This window comes from Chelonoidis abingdonii, chromosome 4 (genome assembly GCF_003597395.2).
Source record: "Chelonoidis abingdonii isolate Lonesome George chromosome 4, CheloAbing_2.0, whole genome shotgun sequence".
NCBI classification, from domain to species: domain Eukaryota; kingdom Metazoa; phylum Chordata; order Testudines; family Testudinidae; genus Chelonoidis; species Chelonoidis abingdonii.
In genome coordinates, this window is record NC_133772.1 from 44,146,700 (window position 1) to 44,172,651 (window position 25,952).

The 25,952-nt window shown below is 39.9% G+C and overlaps 1 protein-coding gene and 2 non-coding genes across 5 annotated transcripts in view; all 3 read right to left on the reverse strand.

Moving 5' to 3' along the window:
- NAP1L4 (nucleosome assembly protein 1 like 4) overlaps positions 1-25,952 on the reverse strand; it is a 65,817-nt gene that overhangs the window by 14,433 nt on the left and 25,432 nt on the right. For all 3 annotated transcript variants that reach the window (XM_032770305.2, XM_032770313.2, XM_032770329.2), the window contains exons 4-10: positions 24,549-24,648; positions 22,465-22,606; positions 20,046-20,132; positions 15,862-15,996; positions 14,985-15,056; positions 9,305-9,444; positions 5,037-5,182 (exon numbers count right to left, since the gene is read on the reverse strand). In XM_032770305.2, the coding sequence (XP_032626196.1) occupies positions 5,037-5,182; positions 9,305-9,444; positions 14,985-15,056; positions 15,862-15,996; positions 20,046-20,132; positions 22,465-22,606; positions 24,549-24,648 (822 nt within the window). The remainder of the gene's footprint in view (positions 1-5,036; positions 5,183-9,304; positions 9,445-14,984; positions 15,057-15,861; positions 15,997-20,045; positions 20,133-22,464; positions 22,607-24,548; positions 24,649-25,952) is intronic.
- Positions 12,533-12,653, reverse strand: LOC116819406 (small nucleolar RNA SNORA54). Its single transcript, XR_004372406.1, has one exon. It is a non-coding gene; the product is annotated as a small nucleolar RNA SNORA54 (small nucleolar RNA).
- LOC116819382 (small nucleolar RNA SNORA54) lies at positions 18,627-18,756 on the reverse strand. The gene has a single exon (XR_004372401.1). It is a non-coding gene; the product is annotated as a small nucleolar RNA SNORA54 (small nucleolar RNA).

A 25,952-nucleotide genomic window follows, 5' to 3' on the forward strand; every position in this document is an offset into this window, starting at 1 on the left:
CAGATAAGGAAGCCACAAAGGAGGACAAGGAGGCCATGTTTTGAGAGGTGCTCCAATCCTCAGAAGCCAAAAAACAAGAACGCAGGGCACGGAGAAAGACATTAAAAGAAAATTATGGAATAGCCAGGCAGGACAGAAAGGAGAGCCAGGAGTGAATGTTAATGGGCCAAGAGCAGATGATAAAAGTTATGGAGGAGAAAATGGAGATGTTGAAGTCCTTATGAATTCTGCCTGAAGTTTGATTGTTTGCTCAGCACTCCCTGCAGCTGAAAGAGAACTACTTTCCATGCCCTCCCCACCCCCTCTCACACATTCCTTGCAACTTCCCAAGCTGTCCCGGTATCCCATTCACTCCACCCCTTTGGACAGCTTCCAAAATTATAGCAACTACACACATAAGAGCCTATACTGCCCTTCATTTGTTTTTCCCTTCCCACCAAGCCTTTTGCGCGTGTGTTAATTGGTATTTAATAAAAACATACTCTGAAAGATAACCAATCTGTCTCCTACACATGGTGGTTGCTGATGGAATTACTACACAGTGGCAATCTGATCATTTGCTGAGTACAAATCATGGTTAGGAATTAAAGTTTTCATGCAAGGCAGCAAGTTAAGGCATGGTAGAGTGGTGTACAGAAAGACATTATTGGAGCTCTTCGTCAAAATGGTGCCTCAAAAAGCCTCCCTGATTCAAATAGCCTCCAGTTGTGCCCCTTTAACAGCCCTGGTTTCTGGCTGCTCAAAATCAGCTGTATAGCATGGAGGTGGATCACCTGACACCAGGGGAAACTTTTCACCCATAGCCTCACAAACATTATGGAGTGCACAGCAGGCTGTACTCCTGGGGGAAATTCTGCGCCAAAAATGAAAAATTCTGCATACATTTTACTATTCTGCATATTTTATCAAAAACAACAATGTAATCATACCAGTTTCAATTATTTTGGTAAATTATTTCAAAATACCTGTCAGCAAGTATGTCTGTAAGAACACAGACAACAAAAAAGATTCAGGAAATGTTTTTTGACAGATTCCTTACTAGGCATATTAATATAGAACTGTGTAATAATTAATTTAAACTACAGTAGAGAGCCGTATTTCCTGCACCCCTCAGCAGCAGTGCAAAGGCTTGGGGAAGTCAGGGGTAATGGAGGAGCTGAGGGACCGAAGTAATTGCTGGGAAGAAGCCTGGGTTGAAGGTTGTTGGGTATGGGTGGGAAAAGTATGGAATAGTTTTTTTGGGGGGGTAGCCAGGAAGGGATTGTTAGGGAGCATCCCCAGGGCAGTCCCTGGCCTCTCCCATTCAGTCAGGCACATCTGCTCCGATCCCCATATGTCCCAGCATCCCCTCAGCCAGCCCCCTTCCCTCATATCCACGTTTCTCTGTGCCCCCACTCAGCCATCCCCCTTTCTCCTTGTAGCTCTGCACCCTGCTTCCATGCTGATGATGCTCATTAAAAAAAAATTATGTGTTAGTTAAATTTTGACTGAACTTCTCAGGGCAGAATAGCATGTCTCCTGCTCTGTTTTACCTGCATTCTGCCATATATGTCATGTTATAGCTGGGTCATCTGAGACTGCATGTGTTATTCGTTTTAAGAACACTTTCACAGCAGATTTGACAAAATCCAAAGAAGGTACCAAGGTGAGAGTTCTAAAGATTACTACAGCACTCGACCCAAGGTTTAAAAATCTGAAGTGCCTTCCAAAAATCTGAGTGTGACAAGGTGGGGAGCATGCTTTTCAGAAATCTTAAAAGAGCAACACTCCGATGCGGAAACTAGAGAACCTGAACCACCAAAAAAGAAAAATCAACCTTCTGCTAGTGGCATCTGACTCAGATGATTAAAGTGAACATACGTTGATCTGTACTGCTTTGGATCATTATCGAGCAGAACCAGTCATCAGCATGGATACATGTCCCTTGGAATGGTGGTTAAAGCATGAAGGGACATATGAATCTTTAGAGCATCTGGCATGTAAATATCTTGTGATGCCAGCTACAACAGTGCCATGAGAATGCCTGCTCTCACTTTCAGGTGAGATTGTAAACAAGAAGCAGGCAGCATTATCGCCTGTAAATGTAAACAAATTTATTTGTCTTAGCAATTAGCCGAAGAAGAAGTAGGACTGAGTGGACTTGTAGGCTGTGAAGTTTTACATTGTTGTGAAAGTGCAACTTACAAACGTAGATTTTTTTTTTTTTGTCACATAACTGCACTCAAAAACAAAACAGAGACTGCACTACAGTACTTGTATGAAGAGAATTGAAAAATACTATTTCTTTTTATCATTTTTACAGTGCAAATATTTGTAATGAAAATATAAAGTGAGCACTGTACACTTTGTATTCTGTGTTGTAACTGAAATCAATGTATTTGAAAATGTAGAAAAACAGTGCGTTTAAAAAATTGATCAGTTTTAATATCATGATAGAGTTAATCGCGTGAGCTAACTGTGATTAAATCAACAGCCCTAATATATTTACACACATTCCATGTGCAAGTATTTTCTACTCCAGATAGGAACTATGTATTATGAACAGTCTTGACAGATTCAAGTTTAATTTTCTTTGTATAATTGAAGGTGTTTATTTTTAAGCTTTTTTCCCCAAAAATTTTATTGATTTAAATTTTCAGTGGCACAAAATTACAGGGATTAACATCACATATGAAGATATATATAAAACATCCCTGAAATCAAATGCTAAGAAGTTCAAGCATCTTTTTTTTACTTTGTCTATTTGTAAATTTCAGTCATCAGTGGAAATAAACGTTTTCATCAGTTTGTGTGTTTACTATGAAATCCATATGCACTGACAAAAATCCAATCCAAGCCTAATTATGAAAGACTTACAGAAACTATACAACGTGTACTGGTGCTTCCAAGAGGGTTAACCAGACACTTTACAAAACCATACATATCTACCAAAAAAAGCTATGACCATTTTGATCAGTGCATCATCTATGAAGTTCACATGATAAACACTTCTCAAACACTTCTCACATATTTAAAGAGAAGGTTGGAGGCTGCCATCGTAGACCAATCTCAGATAGTTGAACTCCTGTTTACAATCTAGTTAAGTATAGTTTAAAATATTAAAAAGTCTACTTTTTTTTTTATCAGAGGGGTAGCCGTGTTAGTCTGGATCTGTAAAAGCAGCAGAGACGCAGGTACCTGCGTCTGACGAAGTGGGTATTCACCCACGAAAGCTCACGCTCCAAAACGTCTGTTAGTCTATAAGGTGCCACGGGATTCTCTGCTGCTTTTACTTTTTTTAAAATACCTTCCAACTTAATCAGTCTGCAGCATTAGGAGAATGTATGTGAGAATTATGCATACACTGTACTAGGCAAAATGTGTGCCATTTTCTTTGACCTTACAGCTCATCAGTATCAGTTTGCCAGCAGGAAGATTTGGGAGGCATTTGAAGAAGCCACATATTTACTCCAGACAGACAGAACACACACTGGTATAACTTGCAGAAGGAATTTCTCTATGCTAACACAGTTCAAACCATCTTGAATGACATATATAACAGAATGTAGTGGCCAAACCAGCACCCCAAACTAAATTCTCTTTGAATCATAATAGCACAAGTGAAACTTAAGTTATCCTAAATGAGCCACTGGAAATACTCCCATCACAGGGAAATTCCCTAGAGATAAAGCCAGCTAGCTCACCACCAGTTGATCCTGCTCCAGAGGCAAGTTTGGGACACATGGAGACATAGCTGGAGTGTGTTCCAGCAATCCTGGGATCAGCAAAATGGTCTCCAAAGCACCATTCCAGCCAGCATAAGTTTAGCACCTCTGTGGCTCCTCTAAATTGCAACGGAGGCCAATGTGGTCTTTCGATACCCACAGGGTCAAAGTAGAAAAGTAACATAATGCAAAATCTGCACCATTTTCCAGATTATGGAGCTCTGGCATGCCAAAGAATCTAGCCCACTATATTTATATCCCCCATCATCTCAAATCAGCTACAACTCAGGCAGCTTGTGATTGTCTTGTTTGCAGAAAGTGGATGTTTATATGAAAATAAAACCATTTTTGGTGGCATTTCTATTTACATCGTACATAATGTGATACACTGATGAAAAGCGCCATGTAAGAGTAAGGTATTATTATTAGTCCTCTTACTACAGAGGTTTCAAGGTAGACAAATAGGTGTTCTAAAATATCAACTAGAAAGGAACCTATTACCCTAAAATTCTTTAACGATATGGCAATCATAGGTATGTATTCTCTCTCTCTCTAGGGCAGATAAACAACTGCAAAAAACCCCTAGTGCAAACAGGGCTTAATAACCAGAAAAAGGAAAAGAGCACAAGGCCTCTTGAAGTTCACTAGCAATTTTGCTTAATTTGGTCAGATTAGCACTTGGATACAGTGATAGGCACTACAGCAAACCCTAACATAATTACAGTAGTTACATCCTGTTCACCCTGAAGGCTTAAGCGAGATCAGCCTATTGAACCAACTGAGACTGGATGTGAAATCTTCACACATTACATCTAGAATAGAAGTATGGAGCCACCTTGTGGTAAAAAGTAAACTATCCTTAAAATAGTAATATTCAAAACATGGGACAGTCATGATACGCTAACAGAAAGAGTCCTGTCTATACTGTTCTTCTTCATCTAATAGTTCCCTGTAGAATTAGCTGATTATAGCTAGAGTAACTCATTTAACAGTTATAGTCAAGGCAAAATCTGAGTTTAGTTATTAGCAAACAGCTTTCTCAGGTTGATAAATAGCAGTTGTTTTGGGCTCCAGATATTTACCCTGTCAAAAGTAGAGTGACAACACCCCATCTGTTTCACTACTCTAAAACTCTCCCAATATAAATCCCATTGCTTAGGACTGATTTAGCCACTCATTTGAAGATGTTTATATGTTACAACAGTCACATCATAAAAGCAGAGTTACAGATAACAGCCTAAATATAGCCAAGGTGAAGAAACCACTTTTATAAAACAGAGTTTGGGTAACTATGCAAAAATCCAGATTTTTTTGTTGCTCAAACAAGCTTACCTTTTATGGGGCTGAAGAAGTTAAAAAAAGAGTCATTGGGTACTTGTTTGGTAATTGTTCGAACTGTGCCTCGACCCTTGTGTTTCTGCTTCTTCTTGATTGTTTTAACTGTAACATTTTTTCCTTTCTTCCATTCAATAGTACATCTAAAGACAGCACAAGGAATAAAGGCTTTAATGCCAAAAGACATTTGGGGGAGGAGAGGAAATAAGACATTTAGTCCAATAAAAAAAATCAAGGCAGATTGTTTGCAGTTCTAGAAAACTGCGACTGCTTTACAAAATGCTAAACCTATTTTGAACATATTGAACTTAATGTTGTAGTTACAAGGACTAATGTTTAATGTACAAACCAACATTTTCTTAAATGCAGGAGCCAAAATGATCTGTTAACAACACCCTTTTGGACAATTCTGTCAATGACAAGACGCTATAAACTTTCTGCATCTGGTCAGGTAAGATTTCCTTTTTGTCAGGGAATCCCTAAGGTGGGGAAGTGGGGACATGGCCGGCGTCACTATGCTCCTGGCACATCCTCTTTGAGCTGTAGGCAGCCAAGCATAAATTAAAAGACAGTTCAATATCAGCTCATACCAGGGATCAGAGTCCCAGTACCCTAAGAATCAGGGAACTGTGAAGGAGACACAGCCATCTTTACCGTCCCCTGGCCTAGTGGCATGCAAAGCACAGCTTGGACTAAACAACCAAAGAATTGAGCCCAATGTATACTAAACGAGAAACTGCTTGCTGTTCAGGTCCTTGTTGCCAGAATGTCACCTGACTTGGTTCTCACTGCACCTCAACTGAGAGACTGTATCTAGACCAGGGGTCGGCAACCTTTCAGAAGTGCTGTGCCGAGTCTTCATTTATTCACTCAAATTTAAGGTTTCGCATGCCGGTAATACATTTTAACTTTTTTAGAAGGTCTCTTTCTATAAGTCTATATTAATATAACTAAACTATTGTATGTAAAATAAACAAGGTTTTCAAAATGTTTAAGAAGCATCATTTAAAATTAAATTGAAGTGCTGATCTTACACCGCCAGCCTGCTCAGCTCACTGCCAGCCTGGGGTTCTGTTCACCTAGGCCAGCAGCATGCTGAGCATGGCCTGTGGCTGGGACCCCAGACCTGCGTGGGGGAGGTTCAGGGGTCAGGGCAGAGGGCTGGGATGTGTGGGGGGTGTAAGGCAGAAGGCTGGGGGGTGGGAGTGGGGCCAAGGGTCAGGACAGAAGGCTGGGTGTGTGGGGGGGTTCAAGGGTCAGGGCAAAGGACTGGGTGTGTGGGGGGGTGCAGGGCAGAAGACTGAATGTGTGGGGGGGGTGCAGGGCAGAGGGCTGGGTGTGTGTTGGGGTGGGAGGGAGTTCCAGGCAGAAGGCTGGGGGGTGCAGGGCAGAAGGCTGGGTGTGAGGGGGTTCAAGGGTCAGGGCAGAGGACTGGGGGACATGGGGGCTGCAGGGCATAAAGCTGAGTGTGTGGGAGGGGATCAGGGCTGAGGGGTGCAGGGCAGAAGGCTGGGTGTGGGAGGTTCAAAGGTCAGAGCAGAAGGCTGGGGGGTATGGGAACTGCAGGGCAGAATGCTAAGTGTGGGAGGTGTAGGACAGAAGGCTGAGTGTGTGGGGAGGTGGGGGCCAGAGGGTGTGCGGGGATGCAGGACAGAAGGCTGAGTGTCGGGGGTCAGGGCAAAGGCCTCGGTGCTCGGCTCGTGTGGGTGCCCTCAGGCCCCTGCCCTGAGCAGCTCATGGCAGGGGGCTGGAAGGGATGTGCCTGTTCCACCCCCTTCCCCAAGGCTCCGTCCCTACCTCTCTCTGCCTCCTCTATGGAGCTGTGTGCACACTGCCGCTCTTCCCCCTCCCCCTTGCTAGGGCCATCAACTGATTGGCACAGGAAAGGGGGCGGGGCAGGAAAGCACCACATTGGAGGAAGAAGCAGGGGAGGGGGAAGCTTGGCTGCCACAGAACCAAGCTTCTGCCTCCTGCCCCCACAGGGGAGACAGCTGAGCGGGGATGCTGGGGGAACTGGGGGCCGGAACCGCGGCAGGCGGCTCTGTGCCGCTCAAAATCAGCTCGCGTGCCATGTTTGGCACGCGTGCTGCAGGTTGCCGACCCCTGATCTAGACAAAGTGCCACTGAATTAGCTGCAGCGTAAAAAAGTTCTGTCCTAACTGAAACAAACCCTTAATTAAAGAAGGCTGCTTGGCACACTCAGCCAACAGTTCAGTGACCAAAAACATCTTGTTCCACAGATGTCTCAGAACAATTTGATAATTAGCTATTACATGGATGGGGTCAATGAACAAATGCTTTCTTGCTCTACTGATCCCAGTAACTAAACGTGGGATCCATGAATGTACTTAGGCATCTAAACCCCAGACTTTGGCTATGTCTACACTACCGTGGTAAGTTGACCAAGTTACACTACTCCAGCTACGTGAATAATGTAGCTGGAGTCGATGTAGCTTAAGTCGACTTACTGTGGTGTCTACACTGCACTGGGTTGATTGGAGACACTCTCCCATCAACTTACCATACACTCTCTTCGGTCCTGGTGGAGTACTGGAGTCAACTGGAGAGTGCTCTGCCGTCGATTTAGCAGGTCTTCACTAGATCCACTAAATCAACCCCCAGTGCACCGATCGCAGCAGCACTGATCCCTAGGTAGTGTAGACATAGCCTTAGACACCTAGTCTCCCACTAAGTTCCAGTTTTGGCTCCACTGCGATCCACAAAACGGCCATCAAATCCTGTAGGCACCTAAGCTGATTCAGTGCCTACATTTTTGAGAGTCAAAAGTTCCCTACTGCATATATTCCTGCCTGTGAGCACGCACACTGCTGTCTTCCTTTAGGTATCCAGACACCCATCTCCTGCCTAAGTCCCAGAATGATTCACGAACAGGGGAAGACAGGTGTTCAGCTGCTTAAGTCATATGTAGGACCTGATCCAGTAGGCAAGCTCAGGTGTCACCTACCAAACTGCGCCCCATTCAAAATCCAGCTGCAAGATAACCTTATAACTTTTAGTCCAGCAGACAAGAGCACTCATCTGGGATGTGAGAGCCCCACTTCAATTCCCCACTTTCTACCAGAGTGGGAGAAAGGATCTGAACAGAGGGGTCTCCCACCTCTCATGAGAGTGCTCTAGCCATTGAACTACGGGAGATTCTGATATGACAGCTCCCTGTTGAAAATGTTCCACTCTGAATAAATAATGAAAGCAGTTGGAGCTGGGGGCCTGGACCCAGCATCTTCCACCTTCCATGTATATGCCAGCAGTTAGGGCAGCAAGTGTCCCTCCTGCTTTCTCTTATTTTCACCAGGGGACCCTGCATCAACTGTTTCCAAATACAATGTTTGCTTGCAATATTCTGAACGTTTGAGGCACGCTGGCAGGGTGCCTTGGCTTGAGCATGCTTGTCAACACACCTCAATATTCCAGGGACCATCTCTTAAGAAGACTCAGAGGATAGCTCATATACATGACTAGGTTTGGCTGGACTGACATTTACCAATAAAAATGTAATTTCGCTGCACACACAAACCAACAAAAAAATATTGCCACTGATAAATTTACAGATAGCCAAAGAAAGAAAATGCTGCTTGAGAACTCAGAGTTGGACTTAGGATTTTTAATTTGTGTATTTTGATGACGATAATTTTTGCATTGATGGTTATAAAGACTTAAACGTTTTGAACCTTAGCATCTATTGTCAATAACTTATTGTCTGGCCCCCCACATTGTCTGATCCCCCCATAATTTCCAACAACTGAAAGTTTAAATTAATAAGAATCAGGAAAAGATGTTAAAAAATAGATATTAGTATTTATTTTTAAATATATAAAAATAAAATTCTGCCAGGCCTACAAGTGACTATTGAAATTTTTTTTGCTGAACTTCAAGAATGCTAATTTAATGCCAATTGTGATGGTAAGGTTTTGAGGCAGGCAAATGCCCAATAACGACTAGACTGAGACCAGCCATTAACTTTGGACCAAAACAACCTTTAACCACTACCTACCTGGACTGAATTTGAAAGACTTGTATCCTCACTACTAATCCCTTGAACTGGAGAGGCACAGTTTTAAATGCATATTATATTCCATCTGCACAGAACAAAACTGTTAGAGTTCACCATCTATACTACCAGCTTCATGCTTTCATCCACAAGACTTTTTCCTAGTATCAACCATTACCAAGATAAAGAAGAGAGTCCTGGAGAATACAGACTAGAGGCTCTAAAAATATTTTTAAAAAACACAGATTTTCCTTACCCCTCACAATCAACTATTTCAGGGCCTTCAAATGAAAAGGGATCAGTCTTGTCTGGCTCTGACTTCATCTTGTAGGTTTTTGTCAGGACTGAATTAGTAAAGTAGTCATTGGGCTCGAAGTGGAACTCTAATGAGAAAGACTAAAAGAAAGTTCCGTTATTGTTTTAAATTATACCTGATTTTAACAAATAAATAAAAACAAAAAAACAAACCCAGTAGGACAACCAAATTCTGAACAAATATAGGTAAGAGGAAATTGAAAGGGCATGTGTTAAATACATATCTACTGACTACAGTAATGATTTTTTAAAGTACAATAATTAATAGAAATAGGCTAGGATAATAGTCAAACTACATCAGTCAAGTTGTTTTAATGAAGCTTTTACAAATTATTTTCATCTCTTATAACTTTTAAGTTTGCATTTGGAAGAGACCCAAATTCATTTTATTTTACTGAACTAGGTTTGAAACCAGTTCAAAAGAATGCAGCTAGTCCTTCTGAATCTTTGATATCACACACAAGACTAAAGAATTGATTTTTTAAAAATTACAAAAATAGTTTAAGATTCTAAATTACACCACCACATGGGAAGACTTCAAAAAATTAAATTTAATGGAGTACACTCTACCAAGGCCTGGATTCAGTCTTCTGTGCTCATCTGGCAAGAGCTGGTGACTTCACAAACTCATGTTTAATTAAGATTACACATAGTCTGTTAATGGTTTAGAATCTTAAAAGTGAACTGAATTGCTTCTTTAAAGTTAGTTTTTCTTCCTCATGGCATCTACAAATGTTTTTTAGCAGAACTCTTCACTTTAGCATTTCTTAAGGTTCTTAGGTGTTCTGTGTCAACATATAATTTAAATAAATTAAAGGGTGGAAGTATTGCTGATTTTTAACCTTTACCCGAAAAATATGCATTTTGTCTCATTAAGTTATTGAAAATAAATAACTGAAAGTTTCCATAGGAAACATGTAAGCTCCTGTACAAAACATGAATTTTAAACTTACATAGCTTTCTAGAGCCAAAATGTACAAGGCTATGCAATTCAAAATTAAACATGCACCAGTTTAGAAATTAAAAATAAAGTTGTTTAAGTTATGTATGAGCAAAAAGGCAACTAAACTTTAATAGTTTCTTCCCCACTTTCAGGTAACTCAGAAGCGCTAATATATTTAAAACTTTAGATAAAGTTACCTCTGCAATTCCTCCTCTTGCACAGGTGCTCTGGGGAAGGGCTATAAGATTGGCAGTTTTGGAGATGGAGAGTGTGCTTTTGGGAGTGCTGGGCTCCATGCTCTGGGTTAAGCCCTAGAGTGGATAGTTTATTTTCCATGGAAGCTTTTCCTCCTCAACCACGTCACAACATTCAGATCAAGTTGTGAACTTCCTTTTTAAAAATCAAGCTAGTGTAGGTCTTTGAAGATATGAAGAGTCCTCTTTTCTCTCCACAATCTAGCTCAGGCGTCGGCAAGAGTCTTCATTTATTCACTTTAAATTAAGGTTTCGTGTGCCAATAATACATTTTAATGTTTTAGAAGGTCTCTTTCTATAAGTCTATAATATAACTAAACTATTGTTGTATGTAAAATAAAGTTTTTAAAATGTTTAAGCAGCTACATTTAAAATTAAATTAAAATGCAGAGCCCTCCAGACTGGTGGCCAGGACTCCAGCAGTGTGAGTGCCACTAAAAAAATCAGCTCAAGTGATGTGTTCTGCACGCATGCCATAGGTTGCCTACCCCTGTTCTAGTTTGTCTGCTGCATTTCCAGGATCATCTTTTTAGCCAGATAACTGAATTAGACTCCCATTGGCACCAGCTAGTTATTCATTTGCTAGTGTTGTTAATACATACAAAGATTGCTTGGGGGAAGAAATGCAGAAGTCTTGCTAGACCAGGGGAGGATAGAAAGGGAGACTAGAAACTAGACACAGATCCACTGGTTATTTTTGTACTCATGGTGGTTATACTTTGATCCGCTTTTTAAGAGCAACAGGGGTTGCATCTTACTGAGTTTGTAAAACTAAAAAGGAGAGGGGGAGACTTGTAAACTCTGTAGAGTTTATACAAACTCAGCCTGGGCTCTGAAAGTCAAACTTGACTATCACTAGTGATGACTAGAGCTGGGCAAAAAAAATGTTGGCAAGTAGTGAACTTGCCAGGAAATTCCTCGTGGGGGGACACAAACAATCCAGAAATTCAGGTTGAATTCATTTAATAGCTGTGACTGAAAAAAATGGGAATGAAGAAATGGAATCTTAAAAAACCCTGTTCGTTTCGAAATGAAACATTTTTGTATTTTATTTAGAAATTGAACTAATGTTTTAAAAAATTGCAACAAACAACCCCACTGAATGCAACTCATGTTACACACGATAACTGATGGCCATCATCTGGCTGACAAAAATCTTTACTATAGTTGACTTGTGAAAACATTTGCAGGGCTGGCAGTGTTGTGCAACTAGAAGCAGATCTGAAATGGAATTAGACAACAATGGAATGCCAACATCCTTCCCTCCCCCAGAAAAAAAAAAGTTAGTTTTCAGAATTAAGAGAGCCAGATATATAAAAAAATAAGAATGACAGCTCAGAGCAATATATTAAATGCTCTGACATGTTTATAGTTTGAAACCTTCTCCAATGTTTGTTCAGAAAACCATTTACTGAAGTAAGATTGTGAAAGTGAATCACTATAGCTTGAGAGCATAGCATCTAGCTACAGGATCCTGATAGTTAAGACTAGAAGACCATCTTCCCTACAAAATGTGACTAATTTTGCTAAATCCTGAACATTAAGGTTTATTGAGGTAATTTGTGGGCAAGATGTATCTGACATATTTAAAATAAACTGAACAGAACAAGTTATAGTATGAACATAATTCCTCAGTATCAAGGTTTGATTATTCCTTTAAAACAGCTTTTCTTGAACTGCAGCAACTATGCTAAAGTCACATTTGGTCAAAAACAAAAATTAATTAAAATTGCATTAATTTGCAGCTTATTGCATCTGAAGCAGAGAAACTGTTTTATTACAATCTGGTAATTCAGAACATACTTAGGCAATGAGTACTTTCTGCAATAAGAAGTCCCAAGTACTAAAGTTACACACACAATGCTGTTCCTGTTACAAATTGGTGAGTCATTTTTCAGAAAGTCACTATTATAAAAGACCAAAGAGCAGTTTCCCGGTAAAGTGGGTACGAGTTTCAGTGTCTTTTTATTAAGTTTGTCCCCAAATCTAGAAGAGACATTGAGTTTGTCAGTCTTCTATTATTGGATTTAATGTAGCACTGGAATGGAACCCATTACCAGGAAGATACTGTCAACAGGTTACGAACAGTGCAAAAGGCAAGAAAATAAATCCATTGGTAAAATCTGACCAGCTCTAAAAACCAAGTATTATTGCAATTTTGTTTAAGCTATTTTAAACCATAGAAAATTAAGCTGAGTGACAGTATGATATTATCTACAGAACAGAACAGTTTTTACAAAATTCTCTGAAGTACACTTTAAGAAGTTTATTTGCATAAATAAATGAGAACCCTTTAAAGGGTTGTCTAGTTTGCTTCTGTGCTCAAACACAACCCACCAACTTTGTGATCTTGTGGTTGTATCTTAGGTTGGCAACAGATCATTGTGCATGTGGTATTGTATGCCCCTTTGTGACAAACACACTCTTACTTGGCATGCATCTTGGACCATTCTCCCTGCTTTGAGAGCATTTTATGTCTCTCACTAAAGTTATTAGCGTTGTCTGCCTCAATTACTGCTCCTTCCCTTATATTTTACTCCCTCAATTAGTCTGAGTTATTGTTTTATTTTACAGGGCCTGGGGCACCTCACAGAAGGAAGTTTGGGAAGGAATACTACGTCAAATTCTTCCCCAAGGTTTTGGGAAACCATCTTTTTTCCTACTTGTCCTGTAGCGAAGCAAGTCTGGTGTGTACACATACCTTTTATCATGGACAACTGCACTGTCACAACACTCAACAATATAAACAGTCACACAATGAAATGTGAAGAGAGGCTGTGAGTAGAAGTTAAATATTTGAGGAAAAAAATTAGACTAAAGTCAGTTTGCATGGATTTAAAAACCCAATAGAGTAAATTACTGGACAAACATCCTTGTGGAGCATTTTCAAACAACAGGAATGTATTAATGCATAAGAATCAGAAAGACACTTACTCTGTGGTAGCTGAGAGAAAACAAGATCACTTGTAAATTTGATTTTTCTAAAAATATTCTGACAGGACCCCATGTCTCAGCTACCTAACAAAACACTGCCAGCTCTAAGCTCTTATGGTTTTTTCCATTTAAGAGCAGTAATAATAGTACAGGAGTCCAAACAAGTACAAACACAAGTTACAGGGTGTTAAGGCACCAAAATGGGATTTCCTTATGGAAACTGAATGCAAGCAATTATGTTTTGCAAATGTTGCTGCCTTGCAGATGTCCACGACAAATATCTTTCAGGCAAGCGCTGCAGGCCACTTCGCTTGATTCAAAAGAGGATTGTCATGACCTACTGTCAAGCCAATGACTTCTATTATAAACTGTCTCAAATTGTAGATTTACAGTTGAAGTCCATGAATTCTTTCTGGTGTACTTGCCAATACTTCGGCTTCCTGATAACCTAGATGTTTTAAAGTTCCATCATGATAAGCCAGACATAACTGATCTAAGTTAATTTCTGCAGGTGAGTGCCAAATGATTCCCTGTGTGCGCTCATTTATAAATTTCACTAGTAGCTTAGCTTTTTCCTTGCACAGAGAAGATTACATTAGAAGTCTGACTTCACTTTTTTTTTTTTTTTTTAAGAGTTTGTCAAAGTACACACCTACACAGCAGCTCAGAGGTATAATTCCCAGCTCAGGTAGACCTAAGCATGCTAGCTCTGCTTGGGCTAGAAATGACAAATAGCAGTGCGGCCATGCAGCTACGGGTGGCAGCTCAGGCTAATCACAAAAGTATGAATACAGGAGGTTGAGTGGGACTACTTAAGTGAGCTACTAAACTGCTGTGGCCACCCAGTTATTTTAGGCATTAGCATGAGCTTAAGCTAGTGTGTGTAGTTCTATTTGAGCTAGGAATCGCTTATCTCAGCTGCTGTGTTGATATTCACTCTAAGGGTATATTTATCTGGAAAAAAATGGTTACTAAGTGCAGTTAAAAAAAATGAAATCTTTTGTTCAAACTTTCTGTATGTTTGCATCTTACCATATTTTTCATTACTGCTTTAAATTAACAGAACTTAAGTCACGTTGATTTCCATTTTATTTGGGGAAGGTGTAGTTTTTCTAATGTGCTGAACATCTTTTTGAATAATGTTCACTAATTTGTCCAAGTATTAAATATTGCATAAGTAGCTGTTTCAATTTTTCAGTACAAAAAATTAGTTCACTCTTTTAAACCTAAATAAAGGAAACAAGGGGAGGTAGAATAGAGTTGAAGGTGATGATAAAGATTGGCTAGAGTACAAGACAATAAAGGGCAAGAAAAACAACTAAAAATCTGTGCTAAGAACCTCAAGCTTGGCATCTTGGTCAGAAAAGTATGCCCCATGTTTTCACACTGATGGTTGTAGGCAGGGACGGGTCAAAAACACATTGAACCATTGCCCATCACTACTGTGTACTATTTAAAAATAAATGATACAAACCCCAGACAATACTTACCATAGGCTGTCCAGGTTCAGAAAATTTCACTTTAATATCCTGCAGGTGTTTTAAGATTGGTTCATCATATTCCTAAACAGAAAGGAAAAAAGTTTGAGTAGGCAGTATTTCGAAAAGCAAATTCTCATCTAAACTTGCTCACTTCAGAGCAATGAGCTATGCAGAACCTAATAACTGGATCACAAGTTTGTGATACATTTGAAATTCAGATCCAAGTTCTTTGAAATTACTTTAAAACTGTAATTTGCCAAATTCTTGTTTGTTGAAATCTGTCATCTTATCTTTGAAGTTAAAGTTGCCATCTCCTGGGGTAGCATGTGATTGAAAATTAAACTTATTGGGAGATGAAAACTCCAATTACTACGCCACTGCTAAGCAGAGGTATGATATATGTATAAAAATGACTAGTTTTAGGGGATTATTCCAAAATATTAACAGAAAGTTACTAGGATATAAGGGCACAATGCAACAAGATGTAGCAAATATATAAGTCCAGTCCAATACAGGTACAGCCAGTTTAAGTACTCGCTCAAGGTCCTTAAATTATACAACTACCTAAACATGTATGAAATAAAGTGGCAAAAACATATGGAAATAATTGTTTTGAGAGTAGAATGTGAATATATGCGCTAATGGATGCAGAACGAATTGCAATACCAGTTTCTAGACAGCTTAGATCTTATTTATCAAAAACTTTCACTTAGTAACAAGCAAGCAAACTACAAACTATCTTCAAGTGTTTTATTTGATAAAGACCAGGTAAAGAATTCTCAAGAACTGCAAGTTCTTGGTTACTCATGTCTTCCTCACGTATCATCTAGTAACTGGGGGGAAAAAAAACAGGTGAAGTTAGCTTTTTCAAATGGAATTAGTTTACCTGAACTAATTCACTTAGCATATCTACATTTCTAAAGATTGTAAACCAGAAGTCTGGAATTCCTTTGGGATTTGACTCTTCTGCTGCAGCTGCTGCTTCTTTCTCTTCTATTACTACTTTGTTTTTGAGGTCTCCCTAAGAAGGAAACATAGAAATGTTTAAGAAAAGCACAAACTCTTCATAATTAAGAGCCTTCCTCACTTAGTATAAAAAGTACAGTAGAACCTCAGAGTTACGAACTGACCAGTTAATCACACAACTCATTTGGAACCAAAAGTAAGCAATCAGGCAGCAGAGCGTGCACACACACACACAAATCACCAAATACAGTACAGTACTGTTTTAAACTACTAAAAAAGGGAAAGCAGCATTTTTCTTCTGCATAGTAAAGTTTCAAAGGTGTATTAAATCAACATTTAGTTGTAAACTTTTCAAAGAACTATAATGTTTTGTTCAGAGTTATGAACATTTCAGAGTTACAAACAACCTCCATTCCCAAGGTGTTTGTAACTCTGAGGTCCTACTGTAGATGCTTAAAATGCTGTCAGATTCCTGAAAATCGTGACTTGAAAGTTCATGCTTAGAGATGGTTTTAAACCAAGATCGTCAATTCCACTTACAAATCAAATCAAACAGATCCAAAGTTTATTTATAACCGTCTTTCCATATTTGTAAATTTTAAAGTATGCACAACTGCTGGCAGTTTGGCACTAGTTTAAAGTGCTTTCAACTTCTATGGAATTCTTGACTAAAAGATACAAACAGATACCTTCCCAATTTCATTTGCTATACTCAGTATTTTTTTAAAATACTAAAATCTAAAGACAGGTACATGCCTAAACTAAGTAGATGTACACCTCTACCCCGATATAATGCAGTCTGATATAATGCGGTAAAGCAGTGCTCTGGCGGATGGGGCTGCTTTACCTCATTATATCCAAATTTGCGTTACCGCAAGCAGTTCCTCTGCGCCCCCCCATTACTTGCTGTGGCCCTCCCCAGGGCCCCACACTCCAGCTCACCTCCGCTCTGCCTCCTTTCATGAGCACACCGAAGCTCCACTTCTCCCCCTCTCTCCCAGGCTTGCCATGCCAATCAGCTGTTTTGTGCGGCAAGCCTGGGAGGCAGAGGGAGAAGCGGAGCTGAGTCGTGTGCTTGTGGAAGGAGGCGAGCTAGGGTGGGGAGTGGTTCCTCTACGCCCCCTTACTTGCTGCAGCCCCCCTGCCCCAGCTCACTTCTGCCTCTGTCTCCTCCCACAAGCATGCCGCTCAGCTCCACTTTTCCTCCCTCCCAGGCTTGCTGCACAAAACAGCTGATTGGAGTGGCAAGCCTGGGAGGTTGGAGGAAGGGGGAAAGCCGAGCTGCGGCACGCTCATGGGAGGAGATGGAGTGGAGGTGAGCTGGGGGGGCCACAGAGGAACTGCCCCCTGCTCCAGCTCAACTCCGTCTCCTCCCCTGAGCGCACTGCTCCACTCCCCACCCCTTCCAGCTTGCTGGGCCAAACAGCTGATTGTGGGGAAGAGAGAAGATGGGGCAAGGAGCAGTAAAAGTAGTTCCTCTCCCTACCCAGATGTAACGCAGTCTCACCTATAACACTGAGATTTTTGGCTCCCAAGGACCATGTTACATTGGGGTAGAGGTGTACTGTTCTACAGGGCAAGAAATAGACCAATCCTCTGTTTCTCATTTTCACTGTGCTCTATCTAAAATTTAAATTGGTAGCTTGTGGGGCAGAGACAGTCTTTCCAAGTCTTCTAGGAAACATCTGGCAAATTTATGGCTGATGTAATAATGAAGAGTACCAAAAGAAGATGCTATCCAGGTTCTTCTCTTTGGGGCACAACTTCACAGTCTTCAAATATATTAAAAGATATATGAAAGCTGCTCATTGTAAGTTGAGAAAAAATTTTAATACAGAACTAAAATTCAGCATGGGATTGTGCTAATACATGTCCCTGCTACTATGTCCTCATCCTACAACACAGCAAATCCAGTTCCTGATAATGGAGAATTCTGCTGCTTTTCAGTAGCAAAGGTAGCATCACCAGAAGCACTTAGAATTGCCTCCAACAAGATCTGCTATTTGAGTGATGAGTCAAGAGCTGGGAACAGCAATTACAGTTACCAAAGGATCGTGTTTGGGCAATATTTATAGCAGTTCATAAGATTAATTGAACTTGTGTATATACATAAGGATAGGTAAACAGAAAGTTTTTACAGAAAGCATTACAAACTTCAATTGCTTCAGGACTGCTGGAAGTTACCAAAAAATCGTCCTCAACACATGCCAGTAACTTCATAAACTGTTGCCACTCATCCCATAGATTTAGAAACCTTGTCATTTGTGCCTGTGGTAGTACTGTGGATTACCATCAAATACAATGAGTAGTAAAAATAGAATGAGGGTAGTATTAATTTTGCACAGAGATAAGAATGACCAAAGAAAATGGAGAACAACTCAGGAAGAAAGGAAGTGTGTATGTATGAGTGAAAAGCACAACAAACGTCTTTAAATCTAAAAAGAAGTTTCTTGCCCTCATAAAGGTTTTAAACTTTGAGTGTCCCTAAAACTCATTAAATATAAATGGAATGTGCTGAAGCTATAGAAGGCCCTTCTTAAAACTCAGTATTTTCTACTACACACAGAATATATAAAAAGCAGGCTGGCTGCTGGATCTTTATTGGAATAAAACTTGCTTTACAATACACTTTCCCGAAGTCGGAGATATCTATGTCAAATCTATATTCATAGCACTAAAAGCTAGTTATGTCCCCCAAAATAAAGAACAGCCAGCCAGTCAGTCAGCCAGCCTTCTATTACTTTGGTGATTTATGTGGCACTGGAATGGAACCCATTAGCAGAAAGATACTGTCAATAGGTTATGAACAGTGCAAATGATAAGAAACAAACAACCGTTAAACAGTATTGGTTGATGGCAATATACTGATGTAAAAATTCAGTAAGTTTCTGAAATTTATTTTTAAATTGCGAATTTGAGGCCAGAAGTGACCACCATGATCATCCAGCCTGACTTCTTGCACATTGCAGGCTACAGAACCTCACCCATCCACTCCTGTAGTAGGGACACAACCTCTGGATGAGTTACTTAAGCCCTCAAATCTTCATTTAAAAACTTCAAAGTTACAGAGACTCCATCATTTACTTTGGTTCAAACCAGCAAGTGACCAGTGCCCCAAACTACAGAGAGAGGCAAAAAACCCCAAAGTCTCTTCTAATGTGTTTTAGGGAAAAATTCCTTCCCAAACCCAAATATGACAATCAGCTAGACCCTGAACATGTGGTCAAAATCCAGGACAGACACACATCTGGTAAAGTTACCCGTAGTAACTCAGAGCCCTCCCCATCTGGTGTCTTGTCTCCAATTGCTAGAGACACTGTCTACAATGGCATATGAGCAATCCATGATGGCTGTTCGCAATCTCATCATACCATCCTCTCCACAGACTTATCACCTTCAGTCTTAAAACAGATTAAGTTTTTCCCCTCCACAACTCCCTTTAGAAGGCTATTCCAAAATTCCACTCCTCTGATGGTTGGAAACCTTTGTCTAATTTCAAACCTGATTTTACTGTTGGGCAGTTTCTATCTATTTGTTCTTGTGCCAACACTGGCCCTTAAGTAACAGGAAGGGATAGGAGTTAAGTCAAGTCTTATCTTAGGTAATTTTGCTTAATTAAAAGTAAACTGGATTATAATTTTAGAACACTGAATCAAGTTTGGGTTTGTCTGTGTAAACATTTAGTTCACAGCAAGCTAGAGTAAGAATCTATGCCACGCTAGCTTTCCATGGACCAACTATCTGTGTGGACCCTGCTGACACGCATTAACTCATTTGATAATACACTTTGATCTGGTCCTCTTGAAAAAGGATGATATCAAAGAGAATTAAACTGTTAATACATGTCAGCAAGGTCCACACAGACAGTCCATGGCGGACTAGAATGGGGTAGATTAAATTCACACCCCAATTTGTCAAGAACTGTTCGTGTAGACAAGTCCTATATGTCATTGTGTTCAGTCCAGGCTTGTGCTTATTACAAGAGTTCTATAAGAAATCTAGATTTCAAAGAGATTAGATTTAAGACAGTATCTTTCAGGGTACAGAAACAAAATTAGTCCTTTATCAAATTTTCAAACTAATGATTAGCTTGTTTCTACTCACAGCTAGTTTTTCTTCTTCCTCATTTTCACTGTGCCACTCTGACTCTGCATCTGTAGGTTCAGCCTCACCAATGACAAAGTCCCTTCTCTGCACAAGAGAATTATACATTTAAGGGAGAAAATATTAAAGCAGGAATTAAGGTTACTCTGAACAATTCCCTGAGCTGCTATGAAAGGTTGGGCAAAATTACTGCCTCTGGCAAAATACAAGAACTAGTTCTCTCCTAATGACTTCCAGCTTGCAAAACAATCCTTAAAAAAAACAACAACAAGGAAAACAATTGACTTACTAATACGATAGATAAGTATCCCCGATTATTAGGGTAAGAGCATGAAGCTAACAGACAACTTATTAGGGTGGTTATCACATGTATTAACAGCAACATAAATGAACTAAACAGGACTGAGAAACTTATGTTTAAAGCGAAATCAAAAAAAGTGGAAGTCACAATTGTCTGTTTTGTACTTTACTACAATTTCAAATAGGTACCACTGAATGTCAGCAAAAATAACTTAGCTCACATACTTTGGCTATAAAAACAGTTGTCAAATACAGTTTTATTGTTCCTACTCTTGTATAGCAGTCAGGGTATGTCTGCAAATAAACCACTGTGCTGCTACAGCATTTCTGTGAAGATACTACCTATGCTGACGGAAAGGCTTCTCCTGTCGACTTAGCACTGTCTACAATGGGGGTTAGGTTGGTTTAACTGCATAGCTCAGAGGTGTTGAATTTTCGCACTCCTAGGTCAGTATAACAGTCACTTCATTTTCTAGTGTAGACCACTCATTAGCTGCACTTTTGCTAGAGACTTTTACACAACAGGGGAGCAAAAAAAGTTCTGTACAAAAGAGAAATCCTCAGCCACAGCAGAGAATCACAGCAATGGAGGAAAGATGGAGACTGCAAATATGGTATAAAGTTCACTTTTTCATTGGCTCTGCACCAGACAAGTCCTCAACTTAACTTTGGAGTAGCCTAATGGCTGAGTTACACAGGCTGTTAACACCCACCAAGAGGCTGACAATGCAGCCAGAGACCAGCAGGGCTTAGTAAAGTACCAGCCACACTCACTTGGCCAGCACCAAGGAAAGCTAGTGCAAAACCAGTATACTAGCTCTATGTCACCAGAAGATTCCCCTACACTAGTATGAGCCTCCTTCGGCCAGATTCTGCCAATGCTCCAGAGTAGAGAAGCTGTGCGCCATCTGAGAATCTGTCCCACTATAAAAAACACTGCAGTTTTTGATATGGTCAATGTCAGGAAATTCAGAGTCATGGGTATCAATTGTAGGAGTTCGCAGCAGGCCACAAATAACTTTTCACATATAAGAGAAGTCCAATTACAATCCTATCGATTACACAGAAAAATGTATTAGCTATGCAAAGAAAATGAAGACATGAACAGACAGAGGATGAAATTGTCTCCAAAGAGTTCATTATTATTTATATCTAACATGGTGAATATTAAAGCTAAAATTTAGGTAAGGACCAAGAGCTGACATTAAGAACAAATAATCTGTTGTACTAAAGAATGTTCTCTACCAATTAAAAGAATTCTTCTGTCAAAGAGAAGAATCTTTGTCTACTTTGCGTAGATGTCTACATTTGAGAAAATGTACACCACCCTCCACCTCCAGAAAGGTTTTTGCTATTTTCTCCTTATTGAATGTAAACAAAAGAAAGCATGACTTATGAATATTGTCATAGCATCAATAGTTTTGTTTGTGTGTTATGGTTTTTGAAACAATTTTTAAAGAGACGAGGCTGGGATCTAGTGCAGTTCTAATAAACCCAAGAGACCAGGTATAGGATACAAACTCACTATATACACCTTCTTTTGCACCCAGCAACAAGTTCAGGGATTTTCAAGGTATTGCCTTGTTTTGTTGGCTGGTTTCATTCCTTTGTGAGGTTTTGTTTATTTTTTTAATATATAGAAACTAATCTGAGTGCCAGGCTTTGCAGAAGACCTAATTGACTGACTGGTGCTGGAGTAGTGATATCAAGAACATGCTTTGGATATGCTATTGCACCAGCTATAGAATCCTGTAAATAGGAAAACTGTCCATAAATCTTGGAGTTTTTAATACAATGAGAGGAATAGAAAAGAGTGCTTTACACAGCTCTCCAACAGTTCCCCTCTTTAGAGTTACAAAAGGAGTAATTAACCCCAGCCTTTATCACTGGAAGTACAGTTTTTACAATATGGAACATCTGATAGGATGAGAAAAGAACAAGGGCTAGGGTTCTAGATTGGTAATCCAAGCTTCTCTTTAAGGCAGCGGGGGGGGGGGGAGGAGAAGAGAAAAGAGAAAGGAGAGAGAGACAGTTTCTATTTTACTCTTCTCTATTTACCTCCAAAGAAAGGAAGTTTGAGAAAACAGCAGTTTTGAAAAGATCTTTATAGTCTTCCTACCTTATCAAAGAGAGGTTGATAGAGGGCTGCATATTTTCTCTCTAAATCATGAACTTCTTCATAAAATTTAGCTTCTATATGGGCACACTTCACCTGGAGTTGTTTCAAGGCATCAATTCTTCTTTTTACTGCTTTTGGTAACCTAGAAATAAACAGCTCTGTAAGTCTAGAAAGTTAGCATCTTCACATCTAATAGTCATTGTGCATTATCCTGATATTATAGCTATACTCTTTAGTCATAGGAAGGTTTGGTTTAGCCTTAACATCCCCCCACACGTTCCTTTTTTAACAGGGCATTTCAAAGCTTTATAAGACTCTTTTCTTATCCATGCTGTCCTTGATAGTATTACCAGGGGTCTGAAACTCCTGGCCCGCGGGCCATCTGCAGCCCAAGAACCTCCCCACTGCAGCTGGCAGAGGAGAGATGCAGGCAGCCACGGTGCTGGCAGTGTTCGCTACAGACACTGCCCACCCCGTAGCTCCCATTCCCTGCGGGAGAGGGATAGAAATATCATCATTACTTGCCCGGCAAAGTCAGCCATGGAGGCAGCATCACTTTTCCACAACGAATATAAACAAGTCAAAATACCAAACAACTATCTGAAGCACACCTTGCTGCAGTCTTGCAGGTTTCAACTGCCCAGTCACTGAGGCCAAACATCAACAAACTGACAGAACTGAAGCGTTGCCACGTGTCTGGCAAACACTAAAAACTGAGGAGTACTTGTGGCACCTTAGATTAACAAATTTATTTGGGCATAAGCTTTCGTGGGCTAGAACCACCAAAGGCTTATGCCCAAATAAATGTTTTAATCTCTATGGTGCCACAAGTACCCCTCACTGTTTTTGCTGATACAGACTAACACAGCTACTCCTCTGAAACTGAAAACTCTGGCAGGGGAAGAATTGTATAAAGTTGTATAACAATTTTATTATTTCTAAGGAATTAGAAATAAAAAATACAATATAAACGTTTTCTTTTCTGAACACCATCTTCAGTGACATTATTGGCCCGCTATGAGGATTTGAAGACGGGCACTGACCCCAAGGTAAATAGAGTTTGAGATCCCTGCTATTATCTTCCATCCCCTAAACCAGGGGTAGGCAACCTATGGCACGCGTGCCAAAGGTGGCACATGAGCTGATTTTCAGTGGCACTCACAATGCCCGGGGTCCTGGCTACCAGTCCGGGAAGATCTGCATTTTAATTTAATTTTAAATGAAGCTTCTTAAATATTTTAAAAACCTTATTTACTTTACATACAATTTAGTTATATATTACAGAATTATAAAAAAAGACCTCCTAAAAACGTTAAAATGTATGACTGGCACGCAAAACCTTAAATTAGAGTGAAGAAATGAAGACTTAGCACACCACCACTTCTGAAAGGCTGCCGACCCCTGCCCTAGACCACCAGCCTCCCCTATATTTCAGATGGCAGAAAGTAACTTCTTTTTTCACATCTAAGTTTGTGCAATTACAGTTATGTCAACCCTTCTATGGAAAATAATTGTGTATTTTGTAGAGAAAAGCATGTATTCATGGGATGTACTCTGGAACATATAAATGTATACATTGACAAAACAAGGCCAAATTCCCAGATATGAACCAAACCTCCAAAAGCTTTCCTGAACAGATTAGCCTGTTCTGACACTCTCACGCAGAAGAGAAAGTTGCAGAAGTGTTGAACTCTTCACTTTATATCCTAGTACTGACCCTAGAGAACTGAGTTCTAAAACCCAAGCATAATCCAGTGAAGAGAGATGATGATAGAAGCAATCTCAGAGAAGTCATCCAAAACCCAGTTAAAGGGAATTGAAGATGGACATAAAGTCTGAGTAGTGTTCAGTTTTAACTTACCACTAAACTGAACCACTCTCCTATCAGGATGCAATCTTAGATTAGTAGTTTGTGGAACTGATCTAGAGCAATTTGGGTCCTCCTCTCTACAGTAGTGGCCATTGCACCATCTATTAAAGCAGCAACACACCATACTCTGACATTTCCATATTTCTGACTAAATAGTAACTCTGGTCTGTTATTTCTTCAGTCTTGCTAAAAGTGAGATATGGATTGTACTTACGTTTCAATATAGCTTGAAGGAGTATGAGACGAACTGTCAAGTCGCTCCTGCAGAGCTGCCAAGACTTGTGGATTTTGCATCACTTGATCTGCTAGCTTTTCTATGAAAATAAAAACATTCTTAATACAAATCTGAATATGTTTGGATTGATTTGGTGCTATATTTAATATTTTGGTAGCACCATTAAGCAATATTATTGAACCTCTGGATCATAACTATAATCACCATTGTACTGGACTTTCAAAAGCAGCAAAATTGGTTCAGGCTCAAACTAGAAAGAGAAGTGATATTGATGGGCAGGAAAATGCATACGGAGAATCCCAGAATCATAGAAATGTAGCACAGAAGGAACCTTAAGAAGTCATCAAGTCTAGTCTCCTGTGCTGTGGCAGGACCAAGTAAACCTACACCATCCCTGACCAGTGTCTGTACAACTTCTTAGAAACTTCCAATTATGGGGATTCCACAACCTCTCTTTGGAGCCTATTGCAGAGCTTAACTATCCTTACACACAGAACTTTTTCCTAATTTAAATCTTGCTTCCTGCAAATTAAGCCAATTACTTTTTATTCTATCTTCAGTAAACATGGAGGAAAATTGATCATTGTCCTCTTTTAACAGTACTTAATATAGCTGAAGACTTCAGTCTTTTTTAAAGACTAAAAATGCCAAGGGTTCTGCCCTCCCCCCACAAACTTTTCCTCATGCATCAGATTTTCTACACCTTTCAGATTTTCTCTTGCTCTCCTCCAGACTCTGTACACTTTTTCCACATATTTCCTAGGATCTGGCACCCAGAATTGGACATAGTACTGCAGATGAGGCCTCACCAGTGCCAAGTAGAGTGGGACAATTACCTTCAATGTCTTGCATACCCCAGAATGATATTAGTCTTTTTCACAGCTGCATCACATTGTTGATTTTCATTCAATTTGTGATCCACTATAACTCCCAGATTCTTTCCAGCAGTACCATCACTTTATTCCCCATTTTGTATTTGGGCAATTGGATTTTTTTTCTTGCTAAGTGAAGTACTTTGTACTTCTATTTATTGAATTTAATCTTGAGGAATTCAGACCAATTCTCCAATTTGTCAAGGTCCCTTTGAATTCTAATCACATCTTCCAAAGTGCTTGCAACCCCTCTTAGCTTGATGTACTCTGAAAATTTTATAGGCATATTCTCCTTTCCATTATCTATTCAGTATTTTCATTAATGACTTAGTTCCAGACCCACAACTGACCCCTTTGGGACTCCACTAGATATGCCATCCCAATTTGACAGCAAACCATTGATAACTAATCTTTGAGTATGTTCTATCCAACAGTTGTGCACCCACCTTATAGTTATTTCATGTAGATCACATTTCCTTAGTTTGCATCTGAGAATGACATGAGGATGCCA